The sequence below is a fragment of the Oryzias latipes genome, chromosome 3 (assembly GCF_053564925.1).
Source record: "Oryzias latipes strain Hd-rR chromosome 3, Olatipes_Hd-rR_3.1".
Classification (NCBI taxonomy): Eukaryota; Metazoa; Chordata; class Actinopteri; order Beloniformes; family Adrianichthyidae; genus Oryzias; species Oryzias latipes.
The window spans coordinates 836,972-857,447 of record NC_136239.1 but is presented as its reverse complement, the minus strand read 5'-3'; the positions used below and the strand labels follow the sequence as shown (position 1 = coordinate 857,447).

The 20,476-nt window shown below is 49.8% G+C and overlaps 2 protein-coding genes across 3 annotated transcripts in view; one reads left to right on the top strand and one right to left on the bottom strand.

The window, feature by feature from the left end:
- The first annotated feature begins 881 nt into the window (after positions 1 to 881).
- On the top strand, positions 882 to 10,887 carry arfgap2 (ADP-ribosylation factor GTPase activating protein 2). Of its 2 annotated transcripts, XM_004084246.5 has the most exons (16): positions 882 to 1,037; positions 4,550 to 4,668; positions 4,799 to 4,871; positions 4,949 to 5,080; positions 5,676 to 5,756; positions 6,914 to 7,013; positions 7,239 to 7,295; positions 8,589 to 8,641; positions 8,807 to 8,943; positions 9,011 to 9,142; positions 9,217 to 9,345; positions 9,423 to 9,575; positions 9,645 to 9,771; positions 9,843 to 9,930; positions 10,009 to 10,133; positions 10,198 to 10,887. In XM_004084246.5, the coding sequence occupies exons 1-16, from the start codon at positions 966 to 968 to the stop codon at positions 10,216 to 10,218; spliced, it is 1,599 nt and encodes a 532-aa protein (XP_004084294.1). In that variant the 5' UTR covers positions 882 to 965; the 3' UTR covers positions 10,219 to 10,887. The 2 variants fall into 2 exon arrangements, with proteins under 2 accessions (XP_004084294.1, XP_020555321.1); XM_020699662.2 differs by lacking the exon at positions 5,676 to 5,756.
- Positions 10,833 to 20,476, bottom strand: part of pex16 (peroxisomal biogenesis factor 16) — a 25,015-nt gene continuing 15,371 nt past the window's right edge. Inside the window, exons 3-11 of the mRNA XM_023951281.2 lie at positions 16,169 to 16,245; positions 15,884 to 16,017; positions 15,068 to 15,168; positions 14,793 to 14,867; positions 12,938 to 13,081; positions 12,477 to 12,549; positions 12,137 to 12,256; positions 11,684 to 11,748; positions 10,833 to 11,145 (exon numbers count right to left, since the gene is read on the bottom strand). Coding sequence (XP_023807049.1) covers positions 11,087 to 11,145; positions 11,684 to 11,748; positions 12,137 to 12,256; positions 12,477 to 12,549; positions 12,938 to 13,081; positions 14,793 to 14,867; positions 15,068 to 15,168; positions 15,884 to 16,017; positions 16,169 to 16,245 — 848 coding nt within the window. The 3' untranslated portion in view covers positions 10,833 to 11,086. The remainder of the gene's footprint in view (positions 11,146 to 11,683; positions 11,749 to 12,136; positions 12,257 to 12,476; positions 12,550 to 12,937; positions 13,082 to 14,792; positions 14,868 to 15,067; positions 15,169 to 15,883; positions 16,018 to 16,168; positions 16,246 to 20,476) is intronic.

Below are 20,476 nucleotides of genomic sequence, written 5' to 3'. Positions count from 1 at the left end.
CTGATCACACAGACAAAATGCAGCAGCGAGGCTTTTAACAGGAACCACCAACACTCATATTTCTCCTGTTTAATCCTTTTTACAGTGGTTACCCATTAATTTTAGAACTGATTCTTACATTTGATTCCAGATTGTCAGAGCTCTTAATGGTCATATTTCCCATCTGTTTGTACCGCATGTCTCTAGTCGCCCCTTCGGTCCTCTGCTTTGAACACATTAAAGTCACAAAGACTCATTACAAAACTCCAGGTGACCTTGTGGAACGTCCCGCCCCTATCGCTTCACCCACAGACTATGTCCAGTTTTTTAAGAATCAGATGCTTCTTTTTAAAATATATCTTGTTATATCTTTTTATGTGTTTCTCCATCATTTGCTGTTTATCTGTAAAGCACTTTGGGATTTTATCTGTGAGAGGTGCCGTACAAATAAAGTTTACTTACTAATTTACATGTGTTGCTGCATGAAATTGATAACAATAATGACAATGATAATGAAAATGACAATGATGAATTAAAAAAAAAAAAAAAAAAAAAAAAAAAAAAGAAAATGACAATGATGACAACCTGTGTTCATTTTTAGGTTAAAAAAAGCAACAGCAAAAAAAAAAGTAAACTTCCATTGTATAGCCTCATTTGTAGTATAGACTAAGTCTAATAGTGGTACACCTAAAAAGACTACTTGTTGCCATGGGTTGACTTAAGTCGTCAATCCTAAACCCATTTCAACCATCCAAAGCAATCACACCTGAGGCTAACATGCATGTGTTTGCATGTTTGTATAAGAGCAAAGGGTAAAGTTGTGGTATTGTTTGGCTAAGAAAGTCTAACTGAATCTAAAATGGAGAAGGACTGCGGCCATAAAACATGTCCGAGTGGAAGAGACGGCTGTGTTCGCTTTTTCCTGAAGTTTGGGCGCGCGGTGTTCCGTAGGCGCGTCAGCACACACCAATCGTCAGAGTGGCAAGATGGCTACCGAACCAAATAAGACCGAAATTCTTACCATTTTCAAGCGATTAAGGTCGATTCCCACAAACAAGGTAACCGTACACGACGCTAACACTTGTTTTGTGTGACTTTGTCTGCTTGTGCGGCGCTCGCGGTGGTTTGTTTGACATTTCCGGGTAGGAAACATTAGCTCGATGCTAGTAGCTGTTTTTTCAGATCGTAGTCCGGCCTGGCCTGGCCCGGCCCGGCCCTGCTCTGCTGTTCCACGACCGCTGAGCTGGCTACCATTGCCTGCTTATCCCTGAGCTAAAGGCTTCTAGCCTGAGAGTAAAGCAATAATAACGTACAGCCACGTCAACCGTTCACGTCTACGGCAAGCTAGCCGGTTAGCAAGAGCGGCTTCAGTTCAGGCTGCCGCCGTGGATTTAGCTGAAGCTGTACAGTTAAATGAGTCATTGATGTTTCCAGCTGTCAGTTTGATGAGTATGATTCTCAGAATTAATCACCTGTTGTGGGTTTAGTGACGTGTGCTGGAAAGAAAACTTAGCCTAGTTTTTAACTTTGACATGTTTATTTTTTTTTTGGAGAACAAAGACTGAACTATTTGATGTCGCTCCCTAAATGTTAGTTTTTAACGGGAACTCTGTAGACGTTGGTTCTTGGTGTGCATCTAATCAAGGTTACATTCCTGATGCTGTTATGGAACGATGGCGCTTTCACTTTCTTCTCTCTTCATGCAGACATTTCTGTACTGAATGTCAGAAGTTTATATCCTGGAAAGAAGTGGAATTCTTTCAGGTTTTACTCAGTTTTAACGTTTTGTTTTGGACTTTAAAGACACACAGTTACTCCGAAAAAGGCTGTAAACCAGAAAACACTCAGTGAAATTCTCTCACTGTAGTTTTTTTCTTCTTATAAAAGCCAAGATGGAAAGTTAAGTCCCTGTGACCAGTTATATGAAGCTACACATGCATTTATAAAGGTGGAGATGAATTTTACTCATATTTATGACCTCAATGACATCTATGGTTAGACACAGACGGGAATCAAACCCCCACCAGCAGGCTGTTCTTGTCCTGAACTGCAATCAATCAGCTTGATTGAACTGTGATGTCATGAATGAGTCAACATTGGTGTCTGACATCAGCTGAAGTTCACTAAAGATATTATGAACAAAAGGTTTTAATCATGGGAACAAAAAGAAAAGAATTTGACTGTTCAATGCAGTCAAACTCACAGTAAATGTGAACCTTTCCATCCATTCAAAATGAGTTCAATCATTCCAAAAACTACAAGTCCCTGACCAACAGGAAGATAGGAAACCAAACCAAACCGATGGAAGGAAATGAGTCAGGGAGCAGAAAAACCCAGTTACTAATCATCATTTGTGAAAACGGAGAGACGACAGGAACTTTTCTGGTTTGCTTTCGTTTATGAAAAGCTGTAAGTGGGTCATGGATTTAAAAATGAAGAACTTAAGTAGCTGGTGTTCCTTGATGCCATGTCAGCTGAATAGTTTCTGAATGATTGAGGACATTCCACAGCTGCTTTTTCACACTTACAGGAAGTTGAATCGATTCTTAAATAGCTTCAGACATGCGGACTGACGGGATGCAGACCGGCTGCTGGCGTGGTTTTCCCCGCTGACGGTTGAACTCAACCTGTTCATGCTAGACTCAGGTGTTTGCCCTCAGCTGAATGCCGTGAAGCCCCTTGGTGTTAATAGAACCTTTGAGTGGGTCTATGGCGGTGAATTTGTTGTTCAGACAGAGGCGTCCTTTTGTGTCCACTCAGCAGCTGCTCCCAGCATGCACTGGGGGGCCGTGGTCACTGAGCCGCTCCACTGCAGCAAATGCTGCAAATGTGGGGGGGGGACTGTTGGTGTGTAGGAAGCCTGACCTCATTTCCCATCATCCCTTTGTTAACACGCTTTCCTGCTAGCTTACAGCCCCTCACACCCCAACCCAACGTTAGCGATGCAACAAAAACAGCAGCAACATCAGATCCATCCATCCGCCCAGTTCTGATCCAGATTCCAGCTCAGACCAGGAAAACAAAAACCTTCATGGATCTGTTGGTCTGCAGGTGGAGGATCAGAAAGGGGCGGAGCTGGGAGTTTGTGCCCCGCCCACCGTAGCACCTACATCACTTCTACAAGTTTTTTTTAAACTGAATTTTTCCATCTGCTCCTTATTTACAACAATTTTACCAAAGGAATACTCAGAAATACTCAGAAATGCAGTTTTACCCTTAATTTTCTTTATATACGTCTTCCATCATCAGAAAAATGCTGCAGGAACTAAAAGAACCAGAACCAAGCTTTTGTTTGGAGTGGGTTTTTTACGGTCTCATACGCCAAAATGCCACCGCGGTCACCTCCTGCCAGTTTGTCAGTGAATTCAGCAGGAGGTGCGGCGGCATTAGTGTTACAGTTTAAGGAAGAGTTCACATTGAATGCTGACCGGACGGCGTTTGACACGGGGCAGTGGCTGCCCGGGGACATGTGGTGCAGTGGCAGGTGGGGGGCAGGAAGGCAGATAATTGACTGATGGGAGGGTGTCCAAGTTGAGGCTGAACCTTTCTCCTTGTTTTCAGAGGAGCTCACGTAAATCGGGCGGGCACAACCCGTGATATTTGCATCTGAAACAAGAAGGATGAACTCGTTTGAAACTGTAACTTTGGTATAATTGTGTGTAATTCTGTTCTGTGTGCTGAGAATGTGAGCCATTGCTCAAGCTCGCAGGGACCGTTGCCCCGGTCAATGTCTGATCAGAGACGCTGCCGGCCGCCGATCCGGCCGCCCCCCCCGTAGCTTCATATTGACCCGACATTGAACCTGGACGCCCCTGCTGCTGTCACCTGATTTAGGAATGACGTCCTCCCCGCCCGTCTACAGATGTGATTTTACAGAATGAAACAAAGATTTATGTAAATGTGGAAAAACTGAACGCATTCTGTACCGGAGACACGGCACAGCAGAGCCAATCAGCTCACAGAACACCATGCAGCAGTTAAGAAAGCGTGAACAGCTGTGCTGATTGAATGAACCGGCGAACGGCGAGACGAGGGAACTCTCACCGTTTTCCTTGCTGTGATGACAGACTGGAGGGACGCATTCTGCATCTGAAATGCTTCCATCGTCATCTAGAACTCCCCCTTCTGTCATAAACAATCCTGACATTTTCTACAGTGTTCACCGGTGCCTCACTTAAGTGCAGGACTGGGAAATCAGGGTTCGATTCCCAGGGGGTGTGATGAGCTTCATGCAGTGTGGGTTCTTGGGCCAGACCCTTCGAGTGTGTGCCGGTCCCCATAAAATAAGAGGGCATCTGGCACAAATGAAGGGCAATGACAGGTGAACAAGCTTCCACCTGAGCAGATCAGGTTACCTGACAGAGAAACACCTGAAGGCACCGGATTCACAGAAACAGAAATCTACTTCTATTTCATGAAGCAAATTCCTATCATGTTATGTCAAATCTTCTGGGTTCACATCATGTTGTTTGTGGTAGTTACTATAGTTACTACGTTGGAAGGTCCTGGCCGGTCCAGTTGCCATGGTGATGTCATCTGTGACTTGACCCGATTGGGTGTTTGGTTTCAGGCGTGTTTCGACTGCGCTGCCAAAAACCCCAGCTGGGCCAGCATTTCACACGGCGTGTTCCTGTGCATCGACTGCTCTGGAATCCACCGCTCGCTGGGAGTTCACCTCAGCTTCATCAGGTGATGCATCATCATCATCATCATCATTGAGAGGTGTGAGGGTGTTGTGGGGACGGTGCACACCCCAACCCTTTCAGTGATCAGATCTCGTCCCGTCTTGACCTGCTGCCTCCCGTCTTCTTCTCCTCAGATCAACGGAGTTGGACTCCAACTGGAACTGGTTCCAGCTGCGATGCATGCAGGTTGGAGGGAACGCTAACGCAGTGAGTTGGTGGTTTTCTGGCTGCTCCATTGCTTGTATGTTTGTACGGGTCGTCTGATTTTTCTCCTTTTCCGTCAGACGGCTTTCTTCCGCCAGCATGGCTGCTCCACAAAGGACACCAACGCCAAGTACAACAGCCGCGCGGCCCAGATGTACAGGGAGAAGATCCGGCAGCTGGCGAACGCTGCTCTGTCCAAGTACGGAACAGAGGTGAGCCTGAGTGGCGAGCGTTGGTTGATGATCACACCCTCACTAACCCTAAAAGCCTCCAGCTTCACCTCCGTGACCTTTGACCTGCACGAGTCCGAGCAGGAAAAACATACCATAACTTCCAGCAGCTCTGGTCACGTCTGCACATTGACACTGAAACAGTGTGACTGCAGCTGTAACAGAAACGGCTCATCAGAGTGTGAAAGCAGGTGTTAAACGGTCTAACTGGGTTTTCTGCGTCAAATACTGGATTTCTACAACTCTGACTAATAGAATCCTAAACCGAGCAAAGCCCCATGTCGCTGTGGAATATACCATTTTCCTACCAAAGGGATGTTTTTATGAGGACCTGCAGTCCACCTCCTTCCAAACAGCCCTGTGGAGTGAAAGATGAAGATGATTTTCTACAGATTCTGTCCTCCGTGATGGAGAAGCTCATGTCAGCGTTCAGCTCACAGATGGAGGCCGTCCCACACAGCCACTGTCAGAGGCTTTCAGCTCAAAGGGCAAAGTTCTCTTTAGAGTCAGATATCAACCTGTTCTGACACATGATCACATGATTACTGTTGTTTAATGAGTCTGCTCTCCTCTGCAGCTGTGGATCGATTCTCCTGCAGGAGGACCCCCCCCGACTCCCGACAAGAGAGACTCAGACTTTTTCGCCGAGCACACGCAGGTTTCTGCACGTTTCATAAAGTCACTTAGTTTACTGTTAAATCCAGGCGTAGCTTTACATTTCTGAATGTTCCTGCAGATTAGTCTGGGTTTGGGATTAGATCTGCCTCGTCTAACGCTGGAAACGCTGGGAAACTGTAATTCCACTTTAAACTGTTTCAGTCTGCTGGTCCTGCAGCCGACACTCACTTCAGTGGAGACCCAATCTCTGATTATCGAGGTTTCATTTATAGAAACCAATCTGTGATGTTATATCCTGATAGAGAAGAAGAGAGAGTTTGGAATGTCCACAAAGAGGTCTTTTTCCATGACGGCTCAGTCTTTGGTCTTTACAGAGGAAACCTTTACCACTGCAGTGCTGCACGGAGGTGGGACTGTCATAACGAGAACCATTTGGGATGAAAACAAATGCTTGAATCAGAGCATCGCGGCCTGACGTCAACATTTCTGAACGCTGAGCCTTCAGGCACAAAGAGGAGTGAGAGTGAAGCCAGTTATCCATGACCCACTTTCCTTCTGCATCAGAGCAGCAGAGGATGATGGGATACCACAGCCTCATCCGTAACAGCTGTTGTCTACAGCGCAGACATGCTGAACACAACATGGCAGCATTGCAGGAACCGCTCCGAACTAAACGAGTTTAATCAAAAGAAGAACCGGTTCTTGTGTGATCGTAGCCGGATCTCTGATTCAGGGTCAGAGTAGCCGATCGGTTAAAGGTTCCTCCTCAGCCAAGGACTGTCGAGTCTTTAGTGTGGGAATGTCATGAAGAAGGTTTCATCTGCTAACATGATCATGGCGTTATATTCATGGTTTTAGGCATGTAAGAGGCAAACACAGCAATCATGCAGGTGGAATTATGGGTAAAGGAACAGCAGCAGCCGTGTCTGAAGACGCTCTGACCGTGAAATGCTTTAGTGGACGTAGACGTATTTTCCTGTTACTGTTACCCCCCCACCGTCACAGCATTGACACTTTGACAGCAGGATGAGGCGGTCCTCAGAGCTTTGAAGCTCTAGAACAGCAGCAGCGGAGCAGCGAGCGGCTCTGGGTGGATTCCTGCTGGATCCTCTCTGCTGCAGAGGGGTTGTCTCCTTAATCCCACCTTCAAGCTTGGAGCCAAGCAGACTGATGGGAAGAAGCTTCTGTCTTTTTCAGGCTGACTGGAACATAGCGCCCCCTGCTGAGAAAGAGCAGAACGGAGGAGCCCCCACCCCCCAGCTGCTGGACGCGTCGTCCAAATCCCAGGATGATGGACGTAAGAGTCATGAAGCTTTCACAGCATCACGTCTTTCTGAAATTCTCCAACACTTAAACAAGGAGAACTCTGCAGAAATCTCTACTGAAAGCCTGATTCTGTTCAAACGATGCAGACAAACTTCCACAGCCTGCATGCTCTAAAGACCATTTCAGTCCTTTCCACTGTCAGTCACAGATGAGCAGACCTCAGAGTCCTGAAGATGTCTCTTCTGCTTGTCTGCAGAGCCGGAGGAAGGGCCCAGCATCGAAGGGCTGAGCACATCGCCCAAAGCTTCCCTGGGTGAGAAACGCCGTCAGAGCGCTCGTTGACCGGGGTCAGCGGCTGGACTGAGGTTCCACCCTGAAAGACCCACTCCGGTCATCTGTTTCTGAAGAGTTCCCGGTGCTCTTTCTACTGTGATGCAGCGTTTAGCCAGAATCAGAAACCTGTTTACTTCAGTGGTTTACAGCTGACTGATCACTTCTCCCCGTTTTGAGCCGTCTGGACCAGTTTTCAACCTGTTCTTCTTTATAAAATCAGGCATTGATGTCCAGCTGGTCATTGTTGCCAAATGTCTTCACTAGGTTTGGACTTTATCCGTTCATTCTACCTTTAATCTGCATTTTGTTGTTAGTATCGTCTTTAAAGAACAGCTCCAGATGATTCTCCATAGTCTGCAGACAGTCTGAGCTCAGAGCTAATAAAAGGAAGCAGAACCTAAACCCAAAGTGACCGGCAGCCCCCGACTGTTGGGCTGCAGCGGTTCTGAGAACATGCATGATCGGGTCTCACAGAGCCACAGACTCTGTGGCTCCTTGTCTCATGCAGATGAGGCCTCCATGCGTTTGTCACCAGGGGGGGGCTGGACACCCACAGGTGATGCACGTGTGTGCAGCCGGTGCCCGGGTGCGCAGCCGGTGCCAGGGTGCGCAGCCGGTGCACGCTTCACGTGGCCCCTCCCAACAGCTTGGCTGGGATGGGGGGTGTTTGCTGGTTGGCATGTGTTGTCAGAACGCCGGCTTTGCTCAGCGGCTGCAGCGCCACAGGAAAGGAAACCAGTGATGGGACTGAAACTTGACACCGAGTTGGTACAGGTACCAAAGACTGTAATATTCAGAAACCTTAGGCATCAGCGGCGTGTACAAGGTTCTGGAGAAGAGGCCGTTGTCATGGTGATGAGCGGTGAAGACACATCGACTCCCACAGAGGAAAGCATGAAACGCAGCATCTTGGACACATTCCAGCGCTCTCCTTCATCCTGTTCAGCTTCATCACATGTTCCATGTTTCTAGAAGAAACGGAACGATCTCTGGTTTTGAAACAGCAATTTGAGACTAGAACCTTTTCAGAAGAACCGGTTTGGAATAAAACCCAAACGGTACCCTTCACTAGTTGAAAGGTTCAGACGTTTCTGTGAAGGTCGCAGCCGAAAACGAAGCGCGCTGACCGGACCTCAGAGCGGCAGCTTTTGGAGGAGAACGCTGGAACATGTGGGTTTGAACAGAGGTCAGACGCTGAGCGTCAGCAGCTTGATGACGGTTTGATGCTTTCAGACTTCCTGTTGACGGTGTTCACAGAACTCTTGTCTTGCAGATGTGAAGTCCTCCATCATTGGAAAGAAGAAGCCCATGGCTGCCAAGAAAGGGGTGAGTGTCACATGACTAATGCCCCACCCTTCACAGGTTTGCAGGCATGACGGTGCAGAATCTGCCGGGCCCCCATGTAGACTCTGCTCATGGTCGGATGTGGTATTCAGAGAAGCATCCCTCAGAACGGGTCCAGCTAACGCCCCTCCCTCCCCCCCCCAACAGCTGGGGGCAAAGAAGGGTCTGGGCGCCCAGAAGGTGAGCAGTAAGAGCTTCTCTGAGGTGGAGAAGCAGGCTCAGGTGGCGGAGAAGCTGAGGGAGGAGCAGGCCGCCGTGGCCAAGAAACAAGCCGAGGAGTCCATGTAAGACATCCTCCCGGCGTCCGTCCTCGGAGCGCTTTCTCCTCCTGACGCTCCGTCTCTGCTGCAGAGTCACCTCCATGCGCCTGGCCTACAAAGAGCTGGAGATCGACCGCAAAATGGAGGACAGGAAGCTCCAGAACCTGGAGGGGAAGAAGAGGGAGCAGGCGGAGCGGCTGGGCATGGGCTTCGGCAACAGGAGGTAGGTTCTGGCCCGTTTTGGAGCCGGCAGCAGGACGGGCTGAGTGTAGTCAGGGGTGTGGCCTCTGCTTTCAGCGCCGTGTCTCACTCCGTGACATCAGAGATGCAGGTGATTGAGCAGGAAACGCCTGTTGGAGCCAAGTCCTCCTCTCGCTCCAAACTGGACATGTTCGATGAGCCGGGCTTCACCTCCGGACCCCCAAAGTATGTCGGATGACAGCAGAACCTCCTGAACGGAGGTCCGGACCTCAGAGCCGCAGTCACGCCTGTCTTCTGCTCAGATACAAGGACAACCCGTTCACGGTGGGAGACGCCTTCGGATCGCGGTGGGACTCTGAGGGAGGGACGGCCTCGTTCGCCGCCTCCTGGGCCCTGGAGAAGGAGGAGCCCAAAGAGGAGGTCACCATTTCAAGTGTTCAGCCCGTTGGAGAGAGGTACCTCAGCCGTGACCCGGCCCGCTGCTCTCCGGACCGCTCGGTTCTGATGTCTGCGCTCTGTTCCAGGCTTCCCAGCCGGAGAAAAGCCGAGGCGTCCGCTCCTGGGTCAGAGTCCAGCAAGGCCCGGCAGAAGTTTGCCAACGCCAAGGCCATCTCCTCAGACATGTTCTTTGGTCGTGAGAGCAGCGCTGAGGTGAGGAGCTGCAGGGAGGTCCGGTCCGGCCCGGCCGCCTCTGCTGCTCGCTGACTCTGTGTTCTCTGCAGTATGAGGCCAAAACCCGGCTGGAGAGTCTGTCTGGCAGCACCTCCATCAGCTCCGCCGACCTGTTTGGAGAAGACGGCGAGCAGAAAGGTGAGCTGTTCTGATGGGAAAAACAAGGGGGCCCCTTTGTGCTGACACTCTTCCTCCTGCTCCTCCTCCTCCTGTCAGGGAGGACGTCCGGCTACGACGGCGTGCTCCCCGCAGGGCCAGACATGGCTCAGTTCAAACAAGGGGTGAAAACCGTGGCGGGGAAGATGGCTGTCCTGGCGAACGGCGTGATGAACACCATCCAGGTGAGACTGCAGACGCTCCGGTTCCCTGACGGCTGCCGTTTGCTCAAAGGCGCCTCTTTTTCAGGATCGCTACGGCTCCTACTGAGTGGCAGCCCCCCCAGAGGGAGGACACGCCCCCAGGCCATCCACCGGCCTCCTGATTGGCCCGCGTGTACTGGAGGGAAGAGCAGCATCGGATCCAGGAGCAGACTCCTCCCTCGTCAGACTGAACTTTATTTTCCTAAGTGAAACCATCAGAGGACAAAACCAAACTTCTGCTGGGACGTCCCGTTGGTCTGAGATTTTCAAGATGAGTGAGGTCCTTCTAGGTTCTCTTCTTCAGAACTCTGTGTTGATTTGGACTCCTGCATCAGCGGTTCAGCGGTGACGTTCAGAACACCAGCTCATGTGGATTCAAACCCGGCTCCTGTGATGAGAACCGATGGCTCCCTGTCGGCCCATCGGACGCTGAAACCGCTTCACTGGCCTGGTAGGAACTGGCTTCAGTGTGTCCCTGAATAAAACCACCCCCCCCCCCCCCTTCAGAACCACAAGAAAGTTTGACCCACAGTCCCAATTTAGGAATTGGTCCACCAGAACCATCCCAAAACAGCTGTCCGCCATGAAAACATGTCTCCAGCATGTTCAGACCGCCCCCTCCCTGGTAATGGCAGACCTGATGAGGTCTGACCCCCCCAGAAAGCCTCCAGCAAGCAGAGCCCAACAATGAAAGTATTTATTTGTAGGCTACAAAAATAAATGGATTCAGAACTCAGTTTGTGTTCTTCACTCTTTGACCATCCTCTGCTGTGGTTTGGCGTCTCGCATCGCCGCCACTAAAGTCCAAATCCGAGCGGCGGTCTGCATGATGTAGACCAGACTCCACCCACAGAGCAGCCAGCCTCCAGGTCTGGAGGACTCCCAGATCCAGGTTCTGCCCACGTCCAGATGAAGCTGACGGTCTGCAGCGCCGCTCAGCCCCAGTTGTAGAAGTAGATCTTCTGCCAGGTGGGGAGGTAATCCATCAGAGGACCTGCAGGAACAGCAGCCACACGGGGGGGGGGGGGTCATGCTCTGCAGCAGTCCACAGGTCGCTGCTCAACAGGATGCTCTGCAGTAGTGAAGGCCAGCCACCATTGTCCCATTTAACAGCAATGATGGCTGGCCTTCACCCCCCAGCAAAGACTGAGAGCTGCTGCAAACGTTTCTGGATGCAGATAAAAAACGGAGCCAACCGTCATTCACAGGTATAAAGACTGAACCCCCTGTGTTATCCTAGGCACCTTAACGTTGGGAGTTGGGTCATCTAGACCCACTAGACAGTGGGGTCATCTAGACCCACTAGACAGTGGGGTCATCCAGACCCACTAGACAGTGCTCTGAACCTTTTTTCTTCAATGATTTGTGATCTTCACTGGTGTCCATGGATTACATGAAATCTTTCCACCTTTATCCACCTTTGTCATGGTAGGAAGAACATGTCAATGGAAGGGGGGGGGGGTCATCTAGGATAGCATGAGGGTTACTAGCTCTGCAAAAGTTCATGCTCATAAATGACTCGTGGTACTCACGTGCAACAAGTCCAATTCCTGGAACATGTTCAGCCAGAAGTCTGAGCAGGAAGAGAATCTTCTCCCTGCAGGAGAAGGAACAGAGTTAAGAAGCCCCCCCCCCCACGTCCAGGTGGAGCCAGACCCCAAACCAAGATTCTGGGTTATGTCTTTAAATGTAGAAACTATGCTTCACACATCACTGCAGCTAAAACCCCCCTGACTACCAGAAAAAAGACTCATGCTTTGATTTGTCACCACACTTCCCAGAGCCCCGCCCCCTTCACATTAGCTATGCAGGCGTTCTCTGGGCCCCAAAGGCCTTCATGCAGTGGTTGGTCTTCAGGTGTAGAAATGTCCCACAGAGGACGCCGTAACACTGCTGGTAGTCAGGAGGCTGTGCCTTTAGGATGGGGGTCATGTGGGGGAATCCCTGTATGTCAGGCTGAGAACCGTTCTGGAGGTGACACTCACTGGGAGTATTGGTCATAGAAGGGGGAGCGCAGCAGATAGTACAGCAGCAGGAAAGCCCGCCTCCTCATCTCGGCCTTCTCCCATCGGTTCTGAAACTTCACGTCGCTCAGGACGCCGAAGCTGCAGAGGCAAGCACCACGTCAGCTCGCCATGGCATCAAGACGGCAGGACTGTGCGCCGTCTTTCTGCTGCAGAGAGCTCAGTTCAACAGAAAGAAGAACAGAGGGAGACCCGCTGCTCACAGAGATTCAGAGCTCCGCCCCTTTAGCCACGCACGGCTTTTAGTAGAAGCCAGGAATCCACCCCCCCTCAAAAACTGACGGGGGAACGCGGCCTTTACCTGGACAGCTCCAGGAACCCGGACAGGAACCACGGCTTCCAGGACCGTGCCCCGCACAACCCCAGGCAGAGCACTGCAGGCCAGGTAGGGGGCGGGGTTTAAGGAAAACGCCAAGTCAACAAAACGTCAACATTCTGAAGGGGAGCAGGAGTCACTGCTGAGGAGGAGGACGACGGGGCGGGGTTTGGACAGGAAATGAAAGAAAAGTGTGCCATGCCCCCCCCATCACCAACAGGAGCTGAAAGCCCCTGTAATCCAGGAAGTGACTGCTGTTGGAGGAACACGGGGCCCTCTGGTGGCTGGAAGCAGCATTACAATGACTGAGGTCATCGTCTCTCTGCCCCTGACAGCAGCAGCAGCAGCTCCTCCTCCTCCTCCTCCTCCTCCTCCTCCTCCTCCTCCTCCTCCTCCTCCTCCTCCTCCTCCTCCTCCTCATGTTGCTGCTGCAGGAGAAAGGATACGGTGCACCAGCGGCCGCCCGATGAACACGCACTCTGCAACCGTCTCTAGGAGGCCAAGAGGAGTTGGGCTGCAGCTCTGTGTTGAGCTGCTTCTCCTTTTCGGGGTGGGTGCTCCCCACAGCTGAGGCGTCTGCAGGGGGGGGGCTGTCCCGTCACCGGGAGGAGAAGGAACAGAAGATGCTTAGATGAATAGGAGCCTAACGACGGCTCCTGGACTTCTTCAGAGCAGCAGTCTCTACCATCATGGACACAACAGACAACACCGCGTCCAAGCCTCTCCCTCTAACGGCGTCCGGGGATCGAACACATCCAGGAAAGCTGTTCCAGTCAGTCATTCACAGGTCAGCTGTCAATCACTCGTCCAACCCCACACCTTCTGAGCCCCGACCATTTTCTAAACCCACCTAATCCCTTTCAGGGTCAGTTAGCTGCTCCACCCAGAGACACACAACCACGCACAACTACGCACAACCACACACAACCACGCGCAACCACAAAACTGGGGTAAACAAGGAAAACATGCAAACTCCACCCATCCGGGATTTGAACCACGACCCTCCCACTGTGGGGCCGGAGTGCTAGCCGCTACACCACCTTTCTAAGGGCAGTTTTGCACTCAAATATAAGAAAAGTTGGTGAAACAGTTTTCAACCAAATGTGTGATGGGCTCTGAGGCTGACATACAACCATTGTCTGTATATGAGAACTGGACTGAGTGACTCCTCCCCCCTCGTTCCAAACAGGAAGTGGCTCCATGAAACCAAAATCCCACAGATGTCTATAGAGAACTAAACCTCTGTTCCTCAGTCCTTCTATTGGTCAGAAGAACCGTTCTGGATCTGATACTTTTGAAATACTTTTCTGTAGTTCAAGTTATTTGAGGTATAAACTGACCAATCGGATGTCTCAGTAAAAGTAGGTGGAGCCTGCTGGCCCCAACATTCAGAACATTTGACAGATTTCATGTAACCGCTGTCGAGTGGCAGGGGCGTGGCCTTCCAACAAGCTCAGTCCTGACTGGTGAGAGCGGTTGCCATAGAAACAATGACTCAGACTGACTTGGACCAATCACAGCTCACTGACGATTTCTGGCTCCAACATGGCGGCGTCCGCATGTGAAAACACAACCTTTTTGGTTGGAGTTAGAAGTGAAGCGTTTTCTACAGATGATGTCACTCAGTCCAGTTCGTACGTACAGTCCATGGTTCAAACCATTGGAGCTAAAGCGCCTCACAGTGCGACCACTAGGGGGCCGGTTCCAAAGCCCCCCCAATACAAAACCATCCAATCTGACATCAGAAAGAAGAAGCTGCATGTTTTCTGGTACTTTTAGTAACTACCACAGATTTGTTGTTGTCCGCTTTTTCCTTAACCGTCCAATCCTGAGCTCTCTAGAGCTACATGAGGACAAACACGCTTAGAAACGATTCATGATGTCATCGCGCGTCAACATGGCTGCAGCGCTGAACGGGTCAGGACCACCGGCGATGTCACCACAGACGCGTGACCCCGGCTGACCTTTACTCAAAACCACGGCGGATGAAATACTGACCAAAGATTGCTCCGCCCACCTCAGCTCTGCTCCAAAAAGGGCTGATTACAGGTACTAACACAGAGGGGGGGTTGATAGAGACCCCTATAGGTCCACTCACCCCCCCTTAAAGAAACATGCCCCCCTTTTCACTAATGAGAACCAAATCCCATTAACGTTTGACTTCCGGTTCACGTTTGGGTCACGCCAACACTGAATGGACCTGATGGTGGAGCTCGCCGCCTTGTGGCCAGATGGTGAACTGCTCTGGCTCCAGTTGCTCCTCCTGGAGCTGCAGCTCCTGCAGACTTCCTCAGGACTCACCGCTGCTGAGGGGTCTGATGACACGGCCCGACCTCCGACCCACAAAGCCGGCGTCCTCCTGCTGCCCGCCGTCATCTGTGGACATGGATGCCATCTCATTAGAGGTTCTGGAAACCAGAACCCGCCCTAGACCAGCCCAACATTCATCCATCAAGAAGATCCTGATGTCCATCCGTTGAAGACGCCGACGGCGAGGGCTCAGAAGGCCCGGCAGGTTCAGACTAACGTTTAGAACAGGAAGGTTTGAATCCCTGAGCTGGGAGAAAGGAACCGACCTTCACCGACACACTCTGCGCCTCTGTCCAGGGGAACTATGGGGGGAGACGTCTGCAGGCCAGACTTGTACAGCAGGAGCAGAACCAGCCGGAGCGCCGCCCTGCAGACGACAGACAGGAAGTGTTAGTGCTCCAACAGGAAGCAGAGGCTGGACGCGTCCGACAACAACATTCTTTCATGTTGTGGACAAAAAGACAAACATCCAGTAAAGAACAGTAAAGAACCATCTTCTGGGTCCAAACAAGGATTTCTTTCAACTTCCACAATTAGCAAACTAAAAAGTCATCAACTGTTTGAAACTTTTACTATTAAGATCAGAGGTTGGTTACACCTGCTGTTGGTTGGAGCCACCAGGTCAGCTTTTATTTTGAAAGTACCACCAAAAGTGAAGATTCAGAATGCCACCTTTCTTTCTCTGGATGATTCTCCTGGACTTTTTCCCCAGAGCCTCCCTTCCTTTGATGTTTTTGCACAAAGAGCTGATCTACTGGGAGGTTTTTAGGAAAATGTGGCTGAAAAACATGAAGCTGGACCGAAAGGCTTCATTCCTGAGGGAAGGAGGACACGTTGGACACGCCCCCTAAGGCTGTTCCAGGTCTCTAGGCTAAACTGCTGTTTCTGTCCTCAGACTGAACAATGTTACGCTGGACTAAACGGGGCGTGGCCTGATGATGTTAAAGCCATCTATTGGTCAGATGGGGAACTGATTTGGCTCCAGGTCATTTCATTTTCAAACCAGCTTCAGGCAGGAAGTGAAACTTTAAAGCTGCTTCATCCAACAACCAGCTGGGAGACGGAGGAGGAGGAGGGCGTACTTCCAGATCTGAATGAGTCCGATCACCAGCCAGCGGCCCACTTCCCCCCACAGCTTACAGGCCCCCATCTCCAGGAAAACCTCCACGTACTCCAGAACCGACAGCCAAGTCAGGATCCTCTGCTGGGACACGGACTGCAGGAGGACGGTCGGGTCATGTGAGGAAAGCAGCAGAAGGTACACGTTCACATGCATGTGGCTGCAGCACACGGCTCTGAATCATGGCGTCACGCGGTTTCAAGTCAGGAAGGATGACGGCATTTTCCTGGACAGAGAAGAGGCTCACCGCGGGCAGAGACCGGCCAAGGCCTTTCCGCAGGATGCTGTCATTGAACAGAACCAGGAGGTTGGAGGTGGAGTAGACTGGAAGAAGGAGCATGGAGGTCAGTCTGCACCTACGGTGCCTGGATGGATGAAGCATCCATCATCCATCCATCCATCATCCTTCATCCATCCATCCATCATCCTTCATCCATTCATCCATCATCATTCATCCATCCATCATCCTTCATCCATTCATCCATCCTTCATCCATCCATCATCCATCCATCCATCCATCATCCATCCATCATCCATCCTTCATCCATCCATCCATCATCCTTCATCCATTCATCCATCATCATTCATCCATCCATCCATCATCCATCATCCATTCATCCATCCTTCATCCATCCATCATCCATCCATCCATCCATCATCCATCCATCATCCTTCATCCTTCATCCATCCATGCATCCATCCATGCATCCATCCATGCATCCATCCACCCATCCATCCATCATCCTTCATCCATCCATCCATCCATCCCTCCATCATCCATCCTTCATCCATCCATCATCCATCCATCCATCCATCATCCATCCATCCATCCATCCATCCATCCATCCATCCATCATCCATCCATCATCCTTCATCCATTCATCCATCCATCCATCATCCATCCATCCATCCCTCCATCATCCATCCTTCATCCATCCATCCATCCTTCATCCATTCATCCATCATCCATCCATCCATCATCCATCCATCATCCTTCATCCATCCATCCATCATCCATCCATGCATCCATCCATGCATCCATCCACCCATCCATCCATCATCCTTCATCCATCCATCATCCTTCATCCATCCATCATCCATCCATCATCCTTCATCCATCCATCATCCATCCATCATCCTTCATCCATCCATCCATCATCCATCCATCCATCATCCTTCATCCATCCATCCATCCATCATCCATCCATGCATCCATCCTTCATCCATCCATCATCCATCCATCCTTCACCCATCCATCATCCAACCTTCATCCTTCATCCATCATCCATCCATCCATCCATGCATCCATCCATCCATCATCCTTCATCATCCATCATCCATCCATCATCCTTCATCCATTCATCCATCATCCATCCATCCATCCATCATCCATCCATCCTTCACCCATCCATCATCCATCCATCATCCTTCATCATCCATCATCCATCATCCTTCATCCATCCATCCAACCATCATCCATCCATCATCCTTCATCATCCATCCATCATCCATCATCCATCCATCCATCCATCATCCATCCATCCTTCACCCATCCATCATCCAACCTTCATCCTTCATCTATCATCCATCCATCCATCATCCATCCATCCTTCACCCATCCATCATCCATCCATCATCCTTCATCATCCATCATCCTTCATCATCCATCATCCATCCATGCATCCATCCATGCATCCATCCATCCATCATCCTTCATCATCCATCATCCATCCGTCATCCTTCATCCATCCATCCATCCATCCATCATCCATCCATCCTTCACCCATCCATCATCCATCCATCATCCTTCATCATCCATCATCCTTCATCCATCCATCCATCATCCATCCATCATCCATCCATCCATCATCCATCCATCCTTCACCCATCCATCATCCAACCTTCATCCTTCATCTATCATCCATCCATCCATCATCCATCCATCCATCCTTCACCCATCCATCATCCATCCATCATCCTTCATCATCCATCATCCATCATCCTTCATCCATCCATCCATCATCCATCCATCCATCATCCATCCATGCATCCATCCATCATCCATCCATCATCCATCCATCCATCATCCATCATCCTTCATCCATTCATCCATCATCATTCATCCATCCATCCATCATCCATCCATCATCCATCCATCATCATTCATCCATCCATCATCCATCATCCTTCATCCATTCATCCATTCATCCATCACCATTCATCCATCCATCCATCATCCTTCATCCATTCATCCATCATCATTCATCCATCCATCATCATTCATCCATCCATCATCCATCATCCATTCATCCATCATCCATCATCCATCCATCCATCATCCTTCATCCATCATCCTTCATCCATCCATCATCCATCCATCATCCATCCATCATCCTTCATCCATCCATCCATCATCCATCCCTCCATCATCCATCCATCATCCATCCATCATCCTTCCATTCATCCATCCATCCATCATCCTTCATCCATTCATCCATCATCATTCATCCATCCATCATCATTCATCCATCCATCCATCCCTCCATCATCCATCATCCATCCATCCATCATCCTTCATCCATCATCCTTCATCCATCCATCATCCATCCATCATCCATCCATCATCCTTCATCCATCCATCTATCATCCATAATCCATCCATCATCCATCCATCCATCATCCTTCATCCATGCATCCATCCATGCATCCATCCTCCATCCATCATCCATCCATGCATCCAGCCATGTATCATCCATCCATGCATCCATCCATCCTTCATCCAACCATTCATCCATCCAACCATCCATCCATCCATCCATCCAACCATCCATCCAACCATCCATCCATGTATCCATCCATCAATCCATCCATCCATCCATCCATCCATCCAACCATCCATCCATCATCCATCCATCATCCTTCATCCATCCATCCTCCATCCATCATCCATCCATGCATCCAGCCATGTATCATCCATCCATGCATCCATCCATCCTTCATCCATCCATCCATCCATCATCCATCCATCAATCATCCATCTATCATCCATCCATCCACCATCCATCCATCATCCATCCATCATCATCCATCATCCATCCATGCATCCATGCATCCATCCATCATCCTTCATCCATCTATCATCCATCCATCCATCATCCTTCATCCATCCATCATCCATCCATCATCCATCCATCATCCATCTATCATCCATCCACCATCCATCCATCATCCATCCATTCATCATCCATCCCTCCATCATCCATCATCCATCTGTCATCCATCCATCCATCATCCATCCATCATCCATCCCTCCATCATACATCCATCCATCATACATCAATCATCATCAATCCATCATCATCCATCCATCATCCATCCCTCCATCATCCATCATCAATCCCTCCATCCATCTATCATCCATCCATCATCCATCCATCCATCCATCCTCCTTCATCCATCCATCCATCCATCATCCATCCATCCATCATCCAACTTTCATCCTTCACCCATCCCTCCATCATCCAACTTTCATCCTTCACCCATCCATCCATCATCCAACTTTCATCCATCCATCATCCATCCATCCATCCATCCATCCATCCATCATCCATCCATGCATCCAGCCATCTATCATCCAGCCATCTATCATCCAGCCATCCATCATCCATAATCCATCCATCCATCATCCTTCATCCATCCATCCATGCATCCATCATCCATCCATGCATCCAGCCATGTATCATCCATCCATCCATCCATCATCCTTCATCCATCCATCATCCATCCATCCATCATCCTTCATCCATCCATGCATCCATCCATCATCAATCCATCATCCATCCATCCATCATCCATCCATCATCCATCCACCCATCCATCCATCATCCTTCATCCATTCATCCATCATCCTTCATCCATTCATCCATCATCATTCATCCATCCATCATCATTCATCCATCCATCCATCATCCATCATCCATTCATCCATCATCCATCCATCCATCATCCTTCATCCATTCATCCATCATCCTTCATCCCTCCATCATCCATCCATCATCCATCCATCATCCTTCATCCATCATCCATCCTTCCATCATCCATCCATCATCCATCCATCATCCTTCCATGCATCCAGCCATCTATCATCCAGCCATCCATCATCCATAATCCATCCATCATCCATCCATCCATCATCCTTCATCCATGCATCCATCCATGCATCCATCCTCCATCCATCATCCATCCATGCATCCAGCCATGTATCATCCATCCATGCATCCATCCATCCTTCATCCATCCATCCATCCATCATCCTTCATCCATCCATCATCCATCCATCAATCATCCATCCATCCATCATCCATCCATCATCATCCATCATCCATCCATGCATCCATGCATCCATCATCCATCCATCCATCCATCATCCTTCATCCATCCATCATCCATCCATCATCCTTCATCCATCCATCCATCATCCATCCATCCATCATCCATCCATCATCCATCCATCATCCATCTATCATCCATCCATCCACCATCATCCATCCATCCA

What these genes read in the sequence shown, in the direction of transcription:
- arfgap2 (XM_004084246.5), top strand. Translation starts at nt 966, where the DNA reads ATGGCTACCGAACCAAATAAGACCGAAATTCTTACCATTTTCAAGCGA. An exon ending in GTTCAGCCCGTTGGAGAGAG is followed by an intron (nt 9,576 to 9,644) that starts GTACCTCAGCCG and finishes GCTCTGTTCCAG; the next exon opens with GCTTCCCAGCCGGAGAAAAG. An exon ending in AGAAGACGGCGAGCAGAAAG is followed by an intron (nt 9,931 to 10,008) that starts GTGAGCTGTTCT and finishes TCCTCCTGTCAG; the next exon opens with GGAGGACGTCCGGCTACGAC.